We start from the raw sequence: 17,506 nt of genomic DNA, 5'->3' as shown, positions 1-17,506 counted from the left end.
AGCATACTTGTTTTAAATATATAGAAAGGGTAGAAGTGTTTACCTTAAGTTTGAATTCGAGCTGTGGTAGTACAGAAAGCAAGAGGTGACTGTCAATATTGTATAACTCCAGAATCAAATCAAATACATGCTCCGACAGGTCACTAATTGATGTTTTACCAAGCATAAGGACTTGATTGAAGAACTAGGAAACAAAACAGATTACACATCAAGAATGAGAATATACATGTACTCTTCTAAATCCTATGCTAAATCCTAAAACATTAAGTCACTTTTAATCTTAAAACATTAATTTCACTCCTAAAAGAAAAAGGATAGAAGGTGGCACACAGAGATCAGAATTCCATGGCAGAAGTCTTAAAATATCATTGTCTCATATCAAGTATTATACATAAAGGAAAATACATTAAACAAGATGTTTGCCCCAGCAGGCCTAAAAATAATTTAGGAAACACGACTTTAAAGGAATTTCATTGTATCATATCTTTTCATAGAGGGACTACATTCAGAGTTAATCCACTACTGAAAACTGTAATTTCAAAAGTATTCTAACATTTAAAGCAAGGCTGAAACAACTGGCTAATTACTACACTACACAGCTGGTCGTACACAGGTTAAGGAGTTGAAAGTAAAAGCATTGGAGTTGATAACTGATTGTTCCAGAATTTGTATTTACAAGCAGCATAATGCAACTGTAAAGCAAATATTCCTTCTTGGTAAACTTGACATACTTGAGGGAAACGTCATGCTTCTCATTAAAGAAAATATTTCCACACTATTTTCAACTACATCCTCTCTGATGGGTAAGAGGCAACTAAAGAAGAATACATATATTATAGTGCATTTTACTGTAAGTTAAAGACTGTCTTGAAAAAATGTTTTGCTTTTCAGGATACAGAGTTGCCTGAATGTATATAATCCTGGTTAGGAAACTAACTGATACTGTGTTTTTAATGTATCTCAAGAAAGAAAATTTTCAAAACCCCAAAATACCTCTCTCGCAAGAAACAAAGAAAAGAAGACTCCATGTGTGTTCTTCCTATGAAGGGAGATTCTTATTGTACAGACTTCCTCAAAGCTCAGAAAATTGCACCCAGTTTGTAATCTAACCTTACAGATGAACAAAATTAAAACCACATTCCCATGCACCAACACCTTGCCAAACAGCAGGTTTGAAGTAAGAGGTTTTATTGAGGATTTAAAAAAATCTTAGGAAGCACCCACTTTCTAAGTGTTACAAGTCTGAAAGTAACAGAAAGCATTGAAGGTTTTCCAGTGTTTTCAAGCTCCTGATGTTCTGTATAGATGCAGTAAGACCCGCTAAATCCTCAACTGCCTAAAAAAGAAGAGAGTTATTCTTTTTCCTATTGTGCAGCTCAAGTTAGAGCATACTCCTCTCTGATGTTTACTTCCCCTCATCCATCTTCTATTACAGTGTCTAAGATGTCTACATTCAACTTTGCTACAATCCTCAATGCACTCAGTTTTCTTCTTTACTATCTATTCTCAGATTGCTTCCTTTTCTACTGCTGTGATAACAGCAATAAAATTCTGCTCCATCTATTGACTCTAAATAGTCTTATCTCTTCACTAAAAGACAAATTTTGCTACAGAAACAATGTGCTTATGTATTTTCATCAGAACAATACATATAAATACATTTGGTATTCCAGTCACTCTAAGGATTGAATTACAAGGTCTTCCAAGACAGTAGAAAGTAAATTATCCATTGCATTTCTGAAATCTCAAGTATTAAGTACTTAATAGTTTCTATATGGTAAAGAATTAGACTCAAAAGGACATGTTATGCAGTGCTTCATTAATACAATCATTCTCTCAAAGAAAAATGACAACCTATAGAAAGTTCTTGTTCAACCCTTTTCATTTTTCATGCAATTTATTCTTTTTATAACACACTTTAGTTACAGAAAGTATTGATATCCAAGTTTGTTTGCAGTCCTCACTTACATTAGTAATGTACGGTTCAATTGCTTGTGCTGTCCTCTTTAGTAAAGCCTTTGCCAAATCATAGGCTTGCTTGTTCAAATTCTGGGGAAAAAACAAACAAACAGAAAACCAGAAGAGTTATAAGCACATACATTTACCTAAAAACAAATCCAAGAATTTAAAGCCATCTTGTACTGGTAAATGCATTAAATAAATAGCCTGTTCTTTTTATATTTTCAGTAATAAAAATAATATAGTAAAAACAAAGCTATTCCAAACAAAGCTTTGTAGTGTTCACTGGCATTACTGAGGAAAAAAAAAAAAAAAAAAAAACTCCAGGCAGATGAGGACTTGCTTTTCAGCTGAACATCTAAAACTGATACTCAGTGAACTCAGTGCCTGCATTTTACTGCTCCTCCTTATCAGTTTCCCCAAAAACCAGTGAAGTGATACAAAGCAACACAAAGGCATTCAGAGTTACCACAGAAGTGAGACTCTGAACAGGAGTACAGAAAATGCAATTCTGCCCTTGCATCAAGCAGCCACCTGTGAATCACCACCGCAGCCTCTCCATCACACCATGCAAAGTTACTCAGTCTGCTGTCTAAGACAGCAAAGGGAAAAAACCCTAGAATTTCAGTTTATGAGAAAATAAAAACTAAACTAATACAAAAAATTTAAAAAACATAACCCCTCTTCAACATTCCTATCCAATGGGTTATTGCTCTATCATTGTTTTCTCCCTTTCCCTGCACAGATTCTTCATGCTCTAGTTGTTACATCCTTTCTCCAATTTCTATATCACAATTATTTTTCAAAAGTTTTCAGAGGAAAATGCAGCTCAACCCTTGTGACACTCACTGCAGTTAACACACAGAAGAATGAAGAAAAAAGTCTTCAATATATAAGAATATGTAGTATTTTAATAGCTAAAAAAACTCTACAAAAATATAGTTTCTACAATTTTTATTAGTCTTTGCAATTTTAAAAAAACCCAATAGATTCAGTTTATAATTCAACAGTAAAAAAGGGGCAGTTTGTGGCTGCTTTTTTAAAATATTTCTCACCATAAAAGGAAGAGAACTTCTTGTAGCACAATGAAAAGCAAACATAAGATGTCTTGCCACACCCAGGGTATTTCTTTACCTAGATATGCTTGGTTCTACAGTTTTCTCAATGAAAGAGAGGATTTGCAAAGAAATGGAGAGTACTGTCTGAAATTTTAAAAACCCTATAGAACTACAGGCTTCTAAGCAGCAGTGGGAACAGATTAACATTTTCTGATAATATACAACAGAAAAAGTCTTTGACTTGCATACTGATAGAATTAAGTCAGGTGACTGAACTTGAAACACTACAAAGACTCATGCCTGAAGTGTCTGTTTTAGTCACCACAAGAGAAGGTGACTAAAAATTCCAATTCTGGAAAAATATTTAATATATAAAATACTTGCATCTTGTTACAAAACTGTACAGTTGTTCCATGTCCCAGAAAAAAAACACTGCATGCTGGATTGTTCTTTACGGTCACAATTGAAAAGAGACATTTCCACTGGAATAATTTGGTTTCCGTTATTCAAAATTGTAATGGTTCAGGAAGTAAAAGGTACAAATGACTATAACAAGCAATGTACGCCACTTTCAATTCTTGTTCTGATCATTCTTGACTTCACAGTTCACCTCCAGCAACACAAAGAAAACCACTTTCACCTCGATAAGAGGGAACTCTGGATCATGAGCAAGATCTGGTTTAGTATAAAACAAGTCTAAACAGCAGGCCTAGCACAAGAGAGTTCCAACAGGCAGGTCTGTTCTGATTCACATTAATTACAGTTTCAGCTTGTATCTTTTGCACAGCAGTTCACTTCCAAGCTTAATGCTACCCAAGATAAATGCTACAAGTGGCTATTTGCAACCCTGAGTAAGAAGGAAGTGTAATGCAAAGATCTATCAAAAACAAGTTCTAAAGAGGAAAAATCGTCTAGAGCATAAGCGGCTAAGGAAAGTTAGCTATTTTTTCATGCCTCGTGTACTTGATTTAATAGCGCCAATAGTCATGATCCTCAAATGTCCAGAGGCCCCACTTTCTGAAAATAACAATATCAAAGAAGTCTAAAAGCACACGCATTTTCTCCTCATTTTCCACTTTCAGGGAAAAAGCAGAAACAAGCAAAAGTGGCACTGCCTAAGGTGAAATGAAAACAAGAGCAGTCCAGCCTTTACCAAGTAGGTTCAAAGATCTTTTACAAAATCAAACCTTCTGACTAATTCAACAGTTACAAAAATATCCTAAACTTCCTTCTCCTTAAGGAGAAATTTTAAAAGGATAACATCTAATTTAACAAATTTCTTCTCTGTTTTTAGATAAGCTCTCTTACCATTATTATCTGTACAATCTTTCCATATGTTTGGAAAGAAAATTGACGTGTATTTCAAGATCTTTTAATGATTTAAGAAAGCCCTCATGATGGGGACAATTATCTTAATCAGGATGCCTTTAGGAGCATGTCAGCATCCAGTAGGCCTAAGGTTTTTACCTTCTGTTTACCTTGGGAAGGTAAACAGATTAAGGACAGCTGACAAAGAAAAAGCTCAGCTGAGGTCTTGTCAAGATAGGTAACACTAAATATTAAGCAAATTCCTAGTAGAGACAGTTAAGAATTTAATTTAAAAAGTATCACTTTTTCTAAAATATAGGCATGTAAAGCACGTGGGATGTGCAATGCGGGATTCCCTGTAGCAGTCCTGAAGCTGAAAATGGAACACTGGCAAACACCCAAGGAAATCAAGTACAATTTGCCTTCTAACACACTGCACAAACACAAAATTGTTTGCAGGTCTGCCATAAAAGCATTATAACACAAAAAGATCATTAAAGGGGAAATGAAAACTATTAAATTTTCTTGCCTTTTCATACTATCTCTTTCCTTGCTTCTAGGTCTTATCTGAGTTTAGGTCCCTTAAATTAATTCCCTCAATATAATCCTATCAAAAGAATTTCAGTTGAGTTGATAGAAGAGAAACTACAAAAGGAAAAGAATAATTCAGCATCAAAATTAAGAGTTAAGCACACAGTCACACAAGTTAAGCTTGCCATTTTATTGGCTTATCTGACAGCTGCACTAGTCAAGCAAGCCTGTGCACACTTCAGCATGCCTCTCTTCTGATACTGGTGTGTCAGCTGCTTTCATTCAGGTTTACATTAGTATGGCTTTTATCCTGACCAAGTGAGATGGATGACAAACTTAAGGGAGATAGAGTAGTTTAGAGTTGTCATTACTTCAGTGACTACTAATTATGGTATACAGACATTGGATAATATTATCATGTGCCCAGTATATGCTCTTTATGATTGAGATTTTGCAGCCATCCTGTGAGCACCATTGCTTTTTGCACTTACCACTCAGGACTATGGACCATATCTATTTTTCATCTTTGGGAAAATACAGTCTTGGTTTAAGGGGTAACAGTTTTGAATTAACCTTTCATAAACTGCTCAACTAATTACTACATCTCTTAAAAATATTCAAAAATATTCATATTTTTGTATAAAGCTGTCTAATGTTGAATTTCAGCCACCAGATGAATCTTCTGTTCCCAATATATACTTACAGACCACAGGTTAGATAAATTATACAGGCTGAGAATTGAGGAACTCAGTCTTGTTTTACCAATACAACTCTTTTCTACGATGCAGCTATTCAGTTCACAAGGCCACTAAAAATTCCCCCTCATACACAACCTTCTTTTGGGCATATTAAAAATACATCACTTGCCTGTGTTACTTTCTATAGATATAATTGTCTTATCTTCAACAATCTCTCAATCTGATAATCTTCAAACTGAGCTAGTAGCAGACCTATGTTCTTTCCACTCTATCAAAGATATTTTTTGGTCCCTAGGAAATCTGGGGATTCCCTACAGACCATTACACCAATGTCTGCCCTTATGCCATTTTTGGTGACCAGTCTGATCATTCAATTTCCCTTTTCCGCAGCCCACATAGCTGAACAGTGAGGTCAGCCAAGACACAGTTCTTTTTTAGGGTGGACTTTATCCTTTATCTCCTTCTAGTTTTGTGCTCAATGGAAGAGTGGAAAAATTCTTAACTCTGAATTTATTACACTTTTTCAGCTTGACATCAGTAGCCAAAGATAGCAGAGGACCCAAATTTTAAATAATTAAAAATAAAAATTCACTATGTGAAGACTTTAAGATGAAACAGAACAATATTAGAAGCTCCTTTCCATTAGTATGGAAAAAAAAATAAAGGTAAACATACTCAAAATACAGTCTGACATTAGGTATCTACTTCAATTAAAAAGCAGGCTATAAACGAACATCTTATCCACAGAGAGACTTATATTAAAAGAAAAGCAGCAGAAAATGCAAAACCCAAAGGTATTTCCCTTATTAAAATATTCAGTCAGTAATTTTAAGTCCACTGTGAAACAGAATTGTTTTAGTGCTACTAATTCTTCAACTCAAAGTCAGTTTATTAAACATGAAACATAAAAATAGTATAGTCAAATCAATTTGAACACAGATGACACAATGAAACAATAGATTCTAAATAAGATAGATTCTTAACTGAGAAAACAAACTAAGGTATTTTGCATATTCTTGCTTTTGTTTTTTTTTGTATTCCAAAGCTTTACTTCACACATCTGGACTTTAGCCACATAAATTTCAGTCTAGTCCTAGCATACAAGTATTAGACTCTTTGAAGGACACAGCTAAAACATTTCCAGTGGTGGGAAAAAATTACTAATTGATACTAAGCATTTAGTCTTTCACTGTCAATAGAAAATAATTTATGTACTATTTATTTACTGAATTAATGGCTAGTAGTAATGGCATACTAGTAGGCATTCCAAAGCATCTCTCTGTTAATAATCACTTAACCGTACAACTTTTTAGAAACTACAGCAGTTAACACCTTTCTGAACACATTTTAAGAAAGAAAAAAGCTACTTGAATTGTCCAAAATACAGTTAAAGATACATTTCCTAGATAATTTCCCACAGTATTTTTTTGTCATGCATAACATACAAGTGAGTAGCCCATGAGATTTCAGTAGGACACAGATTACTGAACTAAGGAGTCAGACTTTCATGCTTTTTAAGCATTTAAGTATCACAACACATGCACAGTTCTGAAGTTTTTCCTTTATTTCATCTATAGGAGACTTTTTTTTTAAACATGACATTATTCATTACGGTAAGACAGCCATTCCTTGGTCTCTTCCTGAACCACCATTTCTGCACAGAGTTTTAATTCTATGGCTGCATCAGAAACAGAACACCACCAAGCCAACATTTCTGAAATACAACAGAGCCAATTACAAACCAGCAGTCGTAACAAGTTTTTCTGTCCCACTCAGGGTAGCACCTTAGTTTGAACTGTTGATACAGCATTACATGAATGAAACACTTTCCAAAGGATGTCTGTAACTTCTCTATTCCATTCTACCGGCATTGATGGGACGAAAAAAAAACTGTGTTTAAATTCCTATGACATTCAACCTTTTAGATTACTGTGACCACTGATACTTCACTTATGGAAAGTATATCAGAGCAATGAAACTAGACTGTATTTTCTGTCTATTAAAATTACTTGTTTGCTAAAAGAAATCCAGGTAATACAAAAACATTTGCTACAGCCATTCTCTCAATTAGATCTACATAGCTAACACATACATCCAAGGAATCATGATTACAAAAAAAAAAACTGTAGAACAAAACAAAACATAAGCCACTAAATCTTACCTTATGTGCTGGCACTAGATTAACTAACACTGTATCCAAGAGCTCCTGCGACACAGTATCTCCCTCACAAATGATAGAGCTCATTAGATCAACCATGTGCATGTGTACTTTTTGGTTATGACCATTGCTGAAATTAAAAACAAGAATTCTTAGTGTAATATCTACATAAAGTAAAACTTCTGTTCAGAGTACTCCCTGTGGTGATGGCAAACAACAAGGAATAAAATCAGCAAATCACAAGTTTTCTTAGAAATGAAAATACTTTGATTCTTTGATTGCATATTACCACCATTCTTAAATTTCATGCTCTCCTCATTCACTACTGCAGTAAGAGTCTATCTGTCCCAACCATGAAAAGACAGTGTATCAGAGCATCCCTCTGCTCTGCCCAGCACTGGGGAGACTTCCTCTGGAGTGCTGAGTCCAGTTCTGGGCTTCCCAGCATGAAAGGGACATACACATCCTGGACTCAGTCCAGCAAAGGCTCATAAAGATGATTAAGGGCCTGGAGCTGCTCTCATGGAAGGAGGGACAGAGAGCTGACATCTTTTTTTTTAGCCTTGAGAAGAGATGGCTTAGAAAAGAACTTAATGACAAGTTTAAACACCTGATGGTAGGAGTAGAGAAGACAGGGCAAGACTGTCATGACACCACACACTCAGTGGTGTCCAGTCACAGCACAAGAGGCAGTGGGCACAGGGCGAAATACAAGATACACCATTCAGACAAAAGAAACTTTTTAAATAGAAGGGTGATTGAGCACTAGAAGGTTGCCCAAAGATGGCACAGCCTTTCCATCCTTGGAGATGCCCAAAACTTAACTGGCTACAGTTCTGGGCAACCTGCTCAAGCTGACCTGGTTTGAGCAGAGGGAAAAGACTACACTACCTCTAGCAGTACCTTCCAGTGTCCGCTACTTCCTGACTCATGTTTTCACAGCAGTAATCCTCCAAATTCCTTAGAATTGCATATTACACCATTCAATTTCAAGAACAGAATAAAATAAATGCAGTAAATGACAATTAAATCTAAGTGTCTTAGGAAAAAAAGATGATGTGCACTGTGTCTTGATTCATTAAAACAGAAAAAACTGACAGTTCTGCTACCTTTAGTTAAACTAAATTACAGAACTCATTAATGCTAAAAGTTAGAACTCGCTGACCTCAATCATGCAATAATATACTGTGAAATTTGGGGTGAAAATACTTACTTTATTACTGAAAACAGCGTTCTATACAGCTGTGTAAAAATCTCATTGCTGTCTTCTAATTCAAAGCATATGTTATAAGATTTAACCCAAGCAATGTTCTGTGTTGGAACAGGAAAAAAATAAAAGGAGTAGTTAACACAAGATTAAATTGAAAGATTATGTTTAACAATTATTATGAAATAAGTTATGAAGCTTACCTCAAGCAAATAAAAGTATCGATTAAACTGGGGGCTTTTTGTATCTTCTAAACCTTTAAGTTGCCTTGTTATGAACATAAATATATCCTGAAAAGAAAGAAGTGCTAGTTATTCAATCAACTGCAATTAAACCTTCAAAATAAAATAATTATCTTTTAAAGTTACTTGTATTATTTAGTCACTACAAAATATGCAGCAATGACAGACATTATTTCACTATCAAAAAGAAGATCATCTACAAAAACATCATGGAAAATGTCAAGGAGTAATTTTAAAATACTTCATATTTCTTTAGAGGGTTGAGAAATAACCTTTTCCAAAGAAAAGCATTCAACTTGACAAACACAGCTGCAACTGTCTGCTTGCAGAAGTCAAGAGATTATTATTCAGCAGGACAATAAACTTAATATTTTTACTTCATAACAATCAGTTTCAAAAGAAGGGGAAGATAGCAGTAGGCAACTACATATTTCCTAAGAGATGTTATTAAACGTTCACTCTGTATTGTTTGCACATTTCTCAGTCATCAAGACACTGACATAGATAACATCTCTTGCAAAAGCTAATAAACCAAGTTCCTCCTGCTTCCTCTAACAACTTTCACCACCAAAAGACTCCTTCAGAAAAAGTCTCACACAGAGTAAATTGAAGCAGGTTACAAGGAACAAATAGTCAATTATGAACAAAATAGAAACACACAGGAAGGTATCTTTTTAATTTTTTTTTACATTCAGATAATTAACAGCTGGAAATTCACAACTACAACTATATTAATCTGATATAACTATATTAAATCAAAATATCTAGAAAAAAGTATCACCAGAAACACTCATCATAGCCACAACTATATCTATGTTTCATCTAACAACCTAGGTGTAAATCAAATTCCAAAAGGTATAAAGTTGCCATAATAAATAGAATAGAGCCTTACTGTTAATTCTGAAAATCTATCCTAGAAACAGTTATAAGGCGTTTCTGTAACACTTTCAAAATGACAATTTCCCCTAAGTCCCCCAAGAATAATACACAGACAAAAGACAAGAATATGGTTTCTTTTTTTCCAACACTATAACCACAAAATCCAGCCTTGATCATTAAGCTGAGCACTTACTGTAGATCTAGGTAAAATCAAGAACTAGATTCCACGTGACATCACCAACTCTTGGCAAAACAGCACAGCAAACACAATGTTCAGAGCTACAGCTACATTAATGTTTTAATTTGGTTTGAAACTGATTTTGAAGAGTTAAGGATGATCAGAAGGATCACTGTCTAGTTCAAACTTCAGATCCTTTATAGAGCACACAATCTAGACTCTTTAGCTAAAATTAAACCAAGACACAAAGGACACATCTAATGGTCTCCAACCACTCAGAAGCATTCAGTTCCCATGCAAAAGCCCATCTGAAGAATCCCTCCTTTAAAAACTAGTGCCTGAACACTAACAGGCCATCAGTGCCCACCCAAAATGAAGGCTGTCTTATAGAAAACACTGGAAGGTTCTGTAAAGTTTAGAAGACATACAAACTGAGTCTCAGGGAAGAATAAGAATGAACTGAAGAATAAAGGGGGCACGTGACAGACTGACCAATGCCAAACATAAAAACTACTTAATCTTAGAACCCATGCTCTGTGTTAATTATTTCTGTTAAACTTTACTTGTAGAGATAAATCTCAATCAGCTCATTTAACCCAGCATCACAGTTTTCATCCTACAGGTCAGTATGCAATATTTACCTACTTAATGTGATTCAAAGACCCTACTAATTTTCCAAAAAAAGTTCTCGTCACTGTGCTGTATATAACTACAGACATTAATGAATAGCATATAGGTACAATAAGTCCAACACCTGAATGCTTCAAATAACAGCATGGTTTGAAAAAATAAGCATTTACTCCTAAACTATTTTTCCTATTTAAAGAAAGCAAGACAGACTAAACTCAGAAGTACTCACTAATTTTTAATATCTCATGTACTATGACCAATTTTTCCCTCTTTTAAGCACACATAACATACTACTTGAACATGCATTTATAAATTCAAAACACAGGCTAAAATAAACTTTTGCTGCAGCCAAAAAATTGCAATAATTTCACAACTGGACAATAGGTTTTCACATGAGACTGCGTAAAGCAAGTCTACATTAGAATCCAGACTTTAAAAACAAAACTGCTCACACTTCAACTTTAGGGACTTTTTTTTTGTAGATTGCTGTCTTGATGCCAACTATATAATGGCTTCAGTAATCATCAGAGCCATGGCTCTCACCAGAAAACACCTTCAGATAACTGAATTCTGCTACCATATACCCTTTTTAAAAATCTACATTTCAGCAGAGACAGGCAGACAGTCCTTCTGTTCAAGTAATTTTCAACGGACACATATAAATGATTAGATTATCCTCCCATCAAAAAATTAGATTTGCGCTCTAGGCTTCACATGGACTCAGGAGGGCTCAAAGTTCAAAGTTTTGAGATCCCAGAAGAGCAAACCTATTCTAGCTCTGTTTTTATTCTACTCATGGCATTTTCCATCCCTGTTATCAACGCTCTTTCAATGATGAGCAAGGAATGTAAGATTTACACTGATGATACACGTAAAAGAGGGAAACCTGAGATTCTTATCCCTTTCCTCAGCATCTCACTTGCCCAATATGTAAGTTACAAAGAGAACCACTGAGTCTGAAGCAAGGGCAAAAACTTAAGTCTTTTCCTCTCAAGAAATCAAGCCTTTTCAGCACTCCCCTTTGCCATTTTTAACTTTGGTGTTAAACATACAAGAATAGACTCAGCTGCAGTATGGATTTGATATTAAATACTGGGTAAAAATAGTGCCAAGATATAACCCAAGAGGAAGCATTCTTCCTCTTACCTCTGTCATAAAGTGGAGGGAACTCTTCGACATTTCTATCAGAGCTTGTCCTGCAACTACAAAAGCTGATTTCAGAGGAAACGGGTTTGCAAAAAAACCTACCCCAGCAGCCCGAGGCAAAGGTCCCTATTGTTTGGCTTTTCTTTATTTCTCAAAATGTGTTTAGAAAACTGCATCAAGAAACTGAATTCTGAAATCCACACAGATTACAGAACTCAATGCTAGCAGTGGAAGTCCCTCATCCATTCCAAGCTCTGTCCAAGCAGTGGTTGTAGTATTCTGATACTTCAGGTATGAGATCAGTATGGTAAACTTTCCAATATCGTACACTATGAAATCTGAAGCTTAGTAGCATTTGGTAGATCAAAAACTCTAACGAGGAACTTAGCCCATCTCAGAAAGAGAGAAATTAAAGCTCTTAGCCTAACAAGCAAATGAAGACATATACTCAAAACTGAAATAAAACCAGACTTAAATATAGCACAGTAGACAAAGCTAGTATTATCTCCAATTGAAGATGGTGCAATCAATAAGTATGGGAAGTAGATGTTGTACAGAACTAAGAAAAATCCCTAGGTAACTCTCCAGTTTGTCTGTTAACAAAAGATGCACTGCAGCAGTTGAAACTGCACTGTTTCCCTAATTAGGAAGCACTACTGGTGCAACCACTAGATGAGAAATTGAGTGATTCCCTCTTAAGTGATAGTAGATAGACCATCCACCACAACCATCCTACTGTGGAATAAACAAAGACCAAAACAAACTAAACAAAAAAGACCACACACATTTCTATATCAGGGAGACAAGGAAAGCATACATTTTTCAGTGTCACTTTCACCTGTTTTTTTGTAAATTTCCCCCAAAGCTCAGTTCACCACTCTAGATTCTGACTGCGCAAGGGAAATAGTTTGATTTTGAGAGTTGGGAACTAAGTTAGATTTCTACTTTAAAAAGCAAAAGAACCCACTAAATAATATAAAATTTATTTCTTTCTGGAACAAATTAGTCAGATCTGTACTTCCTTTTCAAACCTGACATTTCTCTATCAGCCATCTCCATCTAGTGGGATCAGTGATGTTTGTAATTGCAAAATTTTCCAAATCACATCAAATATCATTTAACTCTGTACAAAAGTACTTTATCTTTTTTTCAATAGAACCTTTATCTATAAATATACAAGTACCCGCCTCTTGGTAGTTTAATTGGAGATGCAGGGGTATTTTCCCAAGTGAAGGTATTAGCTATCTTTCAAGAGATTGTGATAACAGCTATACATATAATCAGTATTTCTAAAGTAAAGTAACCTGCAAATCCCAAAAACAGTTCAATAAAATAATTATTTTCCATACAAATCCAAAACTCTGCAAGTTATTGGAATGTGTACTGTATAGCCCTTTATGTCATGGACAACTGACTTGACCAATGACATTCCAAAAGCAAGTGAAAACTGAACTGTTTCAGCTGAACCAGAAATAAAAGGAGGGAAAAAGCAGTCATGATCAGTTATATTAATCACTGAGTGTAAAAACCTGGTGTGGAAAAAGAGATTAATTTTATTTACCTTCAGTTTATCCGGTGAAGTGTATGGAGCTTCAGGGGCATAAATTCTGAAAATATCGGCAAGACAACATGCTACCAACAAACGTACATCCTTATCAGGATGTTTGAGGAAAAAATCTGAAGCAAGATGTAAAGCAAGATTTAGGTAGAGCTCCTTTTCTTCTTCAGAGTCCTGGTCCATATCCATGAAAGTTTTCACAACCATCTAAATAGACAGACACACATTAGTACACAAAATGAAATACTTTGTGTTACAAAATCCTTACTAAAAGTTACTTTTCTGGTTTAGTGCAAATTCTGTCAGAAGCATTATTAACTGTGCAGCAGTACTTATTTGAGCAGCCTGTGTTTTCATTTTTCAGGGCACAGGAAAGACCTGACCAAGTCCTCTATCAGCTGTCCCAGCAGAAATACTGAAAGTCTAGTTGTAGACTTCCCAAATCTTTTTGAGAAACTATATAATCAAGTTGGACAATTGAAGAAGTGCAACAGCATTTACTGTTACAGTCATTCACTTAAAAATTCAGAAAATGGCAAAACTTTATTAAAAATATTTATTTCTCCCTCAACTATTCAGTGATGATTTTTTTCCTCCTATTCTCTTCAGTTTCAGGGTTTTGCCTATTACTCCTCTGAGGAAAATTCTATTCCCTGTGCTGTCCAGAAGCAGACCCCACACTTTCAGCAAATGCACATGTAAATCCAGGCAGCTCTACAGCATGGATGTTGTCCAACAAGATTAAAATGACCACTAGCATCCAGTTACTGAAGTTATGGAAGAAAAAAAAAATAGTCCGGGACACCAAATATTTAACATGCTGAATAAAACAAAAGCAGGAAAAGCTATATTTAGTAACTGTTAGTTGGTGAGAATTCTTACACTTATCTGAAGGAGAGAAATTTATTGACAAAACAAAGTAATTCCTTATCTAACTCACAGAGGCAGAGTTATTTTAAGGAGTTCAGCTCTTGTAAAATTAACAAAATTATACTAAAGACTTAATTACACAATCCTGAGAATTAAAGCCAAAACTCCCATCTATTTCTTCAGTGCAGGAAGAGATATTATTCAAAGAATAATAATGTCAAGTCCTAGAATCCTGTAACACTGCAAAATACTTTACTTTGCTATAGTTTGTTATTTGGTTGTGTTTTCCCCCCCTCCAAGAAGCCCAACTGAAAAAAAAATAACCCAAACTTCTGCAAAATTAGGATCACAGAAGCTGTGAAGTTTTCAAACATATGAGAATTCTTTACAAAAAGACACAGAAGATCAGCAGCTTATGCAGACACAACTTACATTGCATGAAAAATAAAGTCCTCCCCAGTCAGGCACAAGATGAACCACCTGAAGTGTACTGGTGCCCTTACACACTAATTAATTTACAAGTCAGAACTGTTTACATTTCCATGAAAAGTAGTCTTTTCATACTTCTTGCAACAAGTATGGGTTTCTTCTGCTCTGGAAATGAACCTTTCATGTTTTTTTCCCTGATAACATGAACATCTGTACAAGTCAGGACAACAAAGATCAGTCATCCTGTCTGCAGAGCAATCCATCACAGTGTTTAAGGAAAAACAAAGGAAAGCAAGCTAGTTGTCCTAGCACAGATTTCCAGGTTCCTGCAAAGCAATAAGTTAGAGGACTCCAGAGCCTGAAATCACACCCAGACCACCATAATTTATACTCCTGGAGCTTCATCTTCCAGATGTGGCACATATTTCTTAACCCATTCAATTTTTACTGCATCATTCCACAGAAACAAGCTTTGGAATTTACCTGTATAAAACTGACAGAAAAGTGTATTATTAGACTGCTGGTCTAAAATTAATATTTCATTAGATGATGACTTGGTTCTTCTGTATTAAAAGAAACGGTGGAAAAATGCTTTTCTCACACTATTCATCTGTTCCAAGAGTTTATCACCTTCTTTCTGTCTTCAGTGTTAGTTCACAGCTATCACCATTTAGTTTCTATGTCATTTCCAAATCTATCATAAACTTCAAGAGGGCATCAATTCAAAACGTATCAAATGTCCAACATAAGTTATGCTAATACAGAAATTAACTCTGTATATTTTCAATTTTATTCTCAGATTTCTCAATAATTAGCATTTACATTAATATATCATTATCAACAAACAGTAGAATGTCTGTGCACAGAAAAATGCTTTTTCCCTAATTGCATGAATTTGGCAGTCAGGGAAATCAAGAGGCTAATAGTTCACTTATTTATCAACTACTGTTTTTTAGCCCCTGCAACTGTGTTTATACTGAAGTTCTGGACACTTGTGGTGTAGCATAGATCATCCAACCTCTTATAAAAGAAATACTGCAACTTTTTCCCTGCACCAATGAATTCATAGCCAGAATAAACAGCTAACAAGAAACACAAGACATCTTACAAAGTGCTCTTATTCTGCAAGACAGATCAAGATGACAGAAGGGACTAGACATTCAAGGCCAGAAATGAAATTAAGCTACAGGAAAAAAAGTATTAGTAAGAACTGTGGTGCTGCATTTCCACAAGCTGAAAAAAATATGCAAGTGCTAAAAAAGAATTCCTTCTCTTAGGAATCCTTTATATGTAAAGTTATAAATGTTGTCTTTTATTCAGCATCATGGAATGCAAAATACTCACTAAAGTCCATCAACCAAAATCCCAAAGCCTAGACAGGTTACTGGGGGGAAGACAAAAAGCAACCCTTGTGTTCTGGCATTTTATTGGTTTTTGTTCATTTACTCATAGTTCCAACTGACTTAAAACTACTTCTTCAGAAAACTCCAAAGTAAGCTCTTCCATCTGTTAGAATACTTAAGGTTCCTCTCCCACATCAGTTCCCTCCTGTTTCACAGGGCAAGCCCAAACTACAGGCATTCCTTCTGCACAATACAGGCCTGCCTTTTTGAGAGAGTACACAGGTAGATACAGAACTGTGGTAACAAAATTAGCCTCCAAATCTGTCCAACTTTCCTGTACGCTTTGGCCAAATAAAATGGTCAAGAAATTCAAGACAGAAATACATCAAAGACTGTAAGTATAGTCAAAGTATATATACTAAAGCATAACAAAAACTACCTTCATCAAGATACAGGCTAAAACAATGAGAATAAAGGTTTTTATAAACAAACCAAAGAGCATGAAGGCATAAAAGGAATGTATTGAGAGGTATCCAAATTATTTCCAAAATTATTACTCTCTTTTAGAGAGGAAAATACTAGAAAACAATGCAAGTACTGACTTAGCATAGTAGCTGAAACAAAATTTAAGTAGCATTTTAAATTAATGCAGGTCATTTATATTTGTGATTTTTAAATGCATTTAAACCTTTTTTGAACAAGCCATTTCAAGAAAGTGGTAGAAGAGAATGCACAAGAGCAAAGAAGTTTCTCCTATGCATAAAAAAGGTAAAGCCCAAAGGAAAAAAAAAACCCTTCCAGATATAAAATATAGTAATAGGATTATTGAATATCTTTTACAAGAAACTTGAATCTGCAAGTAATTAGTTGCTTACTAACCTTTAGTCTTCTCACCATCTCTTCTTTAGATATTTTATCAGAGATTTCTTTGACTCCAGGAGGATATGTGATTTTTCCATCATTGGCTCTTGTCTTTGAATGAGCCATGATTTCACGGTTTTAAAACTGTGGAAAGAAATTAAGAAGACAATGTTGTTTAACTAGTTCATGCTTAACCATATCTATCCCACTTTGACAAACAAAATCCAACTAGAAATATACAACAAACCCATACAAACACAAAAAAGACAAAATATTTGGATTTGTTTCAGTAATCTATACTGTGAGAGACAAAAACAGTTTTGATATCCAGGTAGATCGTCCTATGACACAACAAAGCTTTCAAGAAGTATACATCAGAAAAAAGCTACAACTCCTCATTTCAGAATGTAATTGATCTTCACACTAACAAAGACACAACCAAGAATCTTAC

The 17,506-nt window shown here is 35.0% G+C and overlaps 1 protein-coding gene across 4 annotated transcripts in view; it reads right to left on the bottom strand.

Moving 5' to 3' along the window:
- PDS5B (PDS5 cohesin associated factor B) overlaps positions 1-17,506 on the bottom strand; it is a 99,053-nt gene that overhangs the window by 61,686 nt on the left and 19,861 nt on the right. For all 4 annotated transcript variants that reach the window (XR_008429262.1, XM_053935044.1, XM_053935046.1 and 1 more), the window contains exons 2-8: positions 17,074-17,199; positions 13,556-13,759; positions 9,123-9,209; positions 8,926-9,023; positions 7,716-7,842; positions 1,969-2,049; positions 44-184 (exon numbers count right to left, since the gene is read on the bottom strand). Coding sequence is in view for 3 of the 4 variants with exons in the window: in XM_053935044.1 (XP_053791019.1) it covers positions 44-184; positions 1,969-2,049; positions 7,716-7,842; positions 8,926-9,023; positions 9,123-9,209; positions 13,556-13,759; positions 17,074-17,181 (846 nt within the window). In the remaining variant the exon portion in view is untranslated. The remainder of the gene's footprint in view (positions 1-43; positions 185-1,968; positions 2,050-7,715; positions 7,843-8,925; positions 9,024-9,122; positions 9,210-13,555; positions 13,760-17,073; positions 17,200-17,506) is intronic.

The sequence above is a fragment of the Vidua chalybeata genome, chromosome 2, assembly GCF_026979565.1.
Source record: "Vidua chalybeata isolate OUT-0048 chromosome 2, bVidCha1 merged haplotype, whole genome shotgun sequence".
In the NCBI taxonomy this organism is placed as follows: Eukaryota; Metazoa; Chordata; class Aves; order Passeriformes; family Viduidae; genus Vidua; species Vidua chalybeata.
This window is presented reverse-complemented; position numbering and strand designations above follow the sequence as displayed.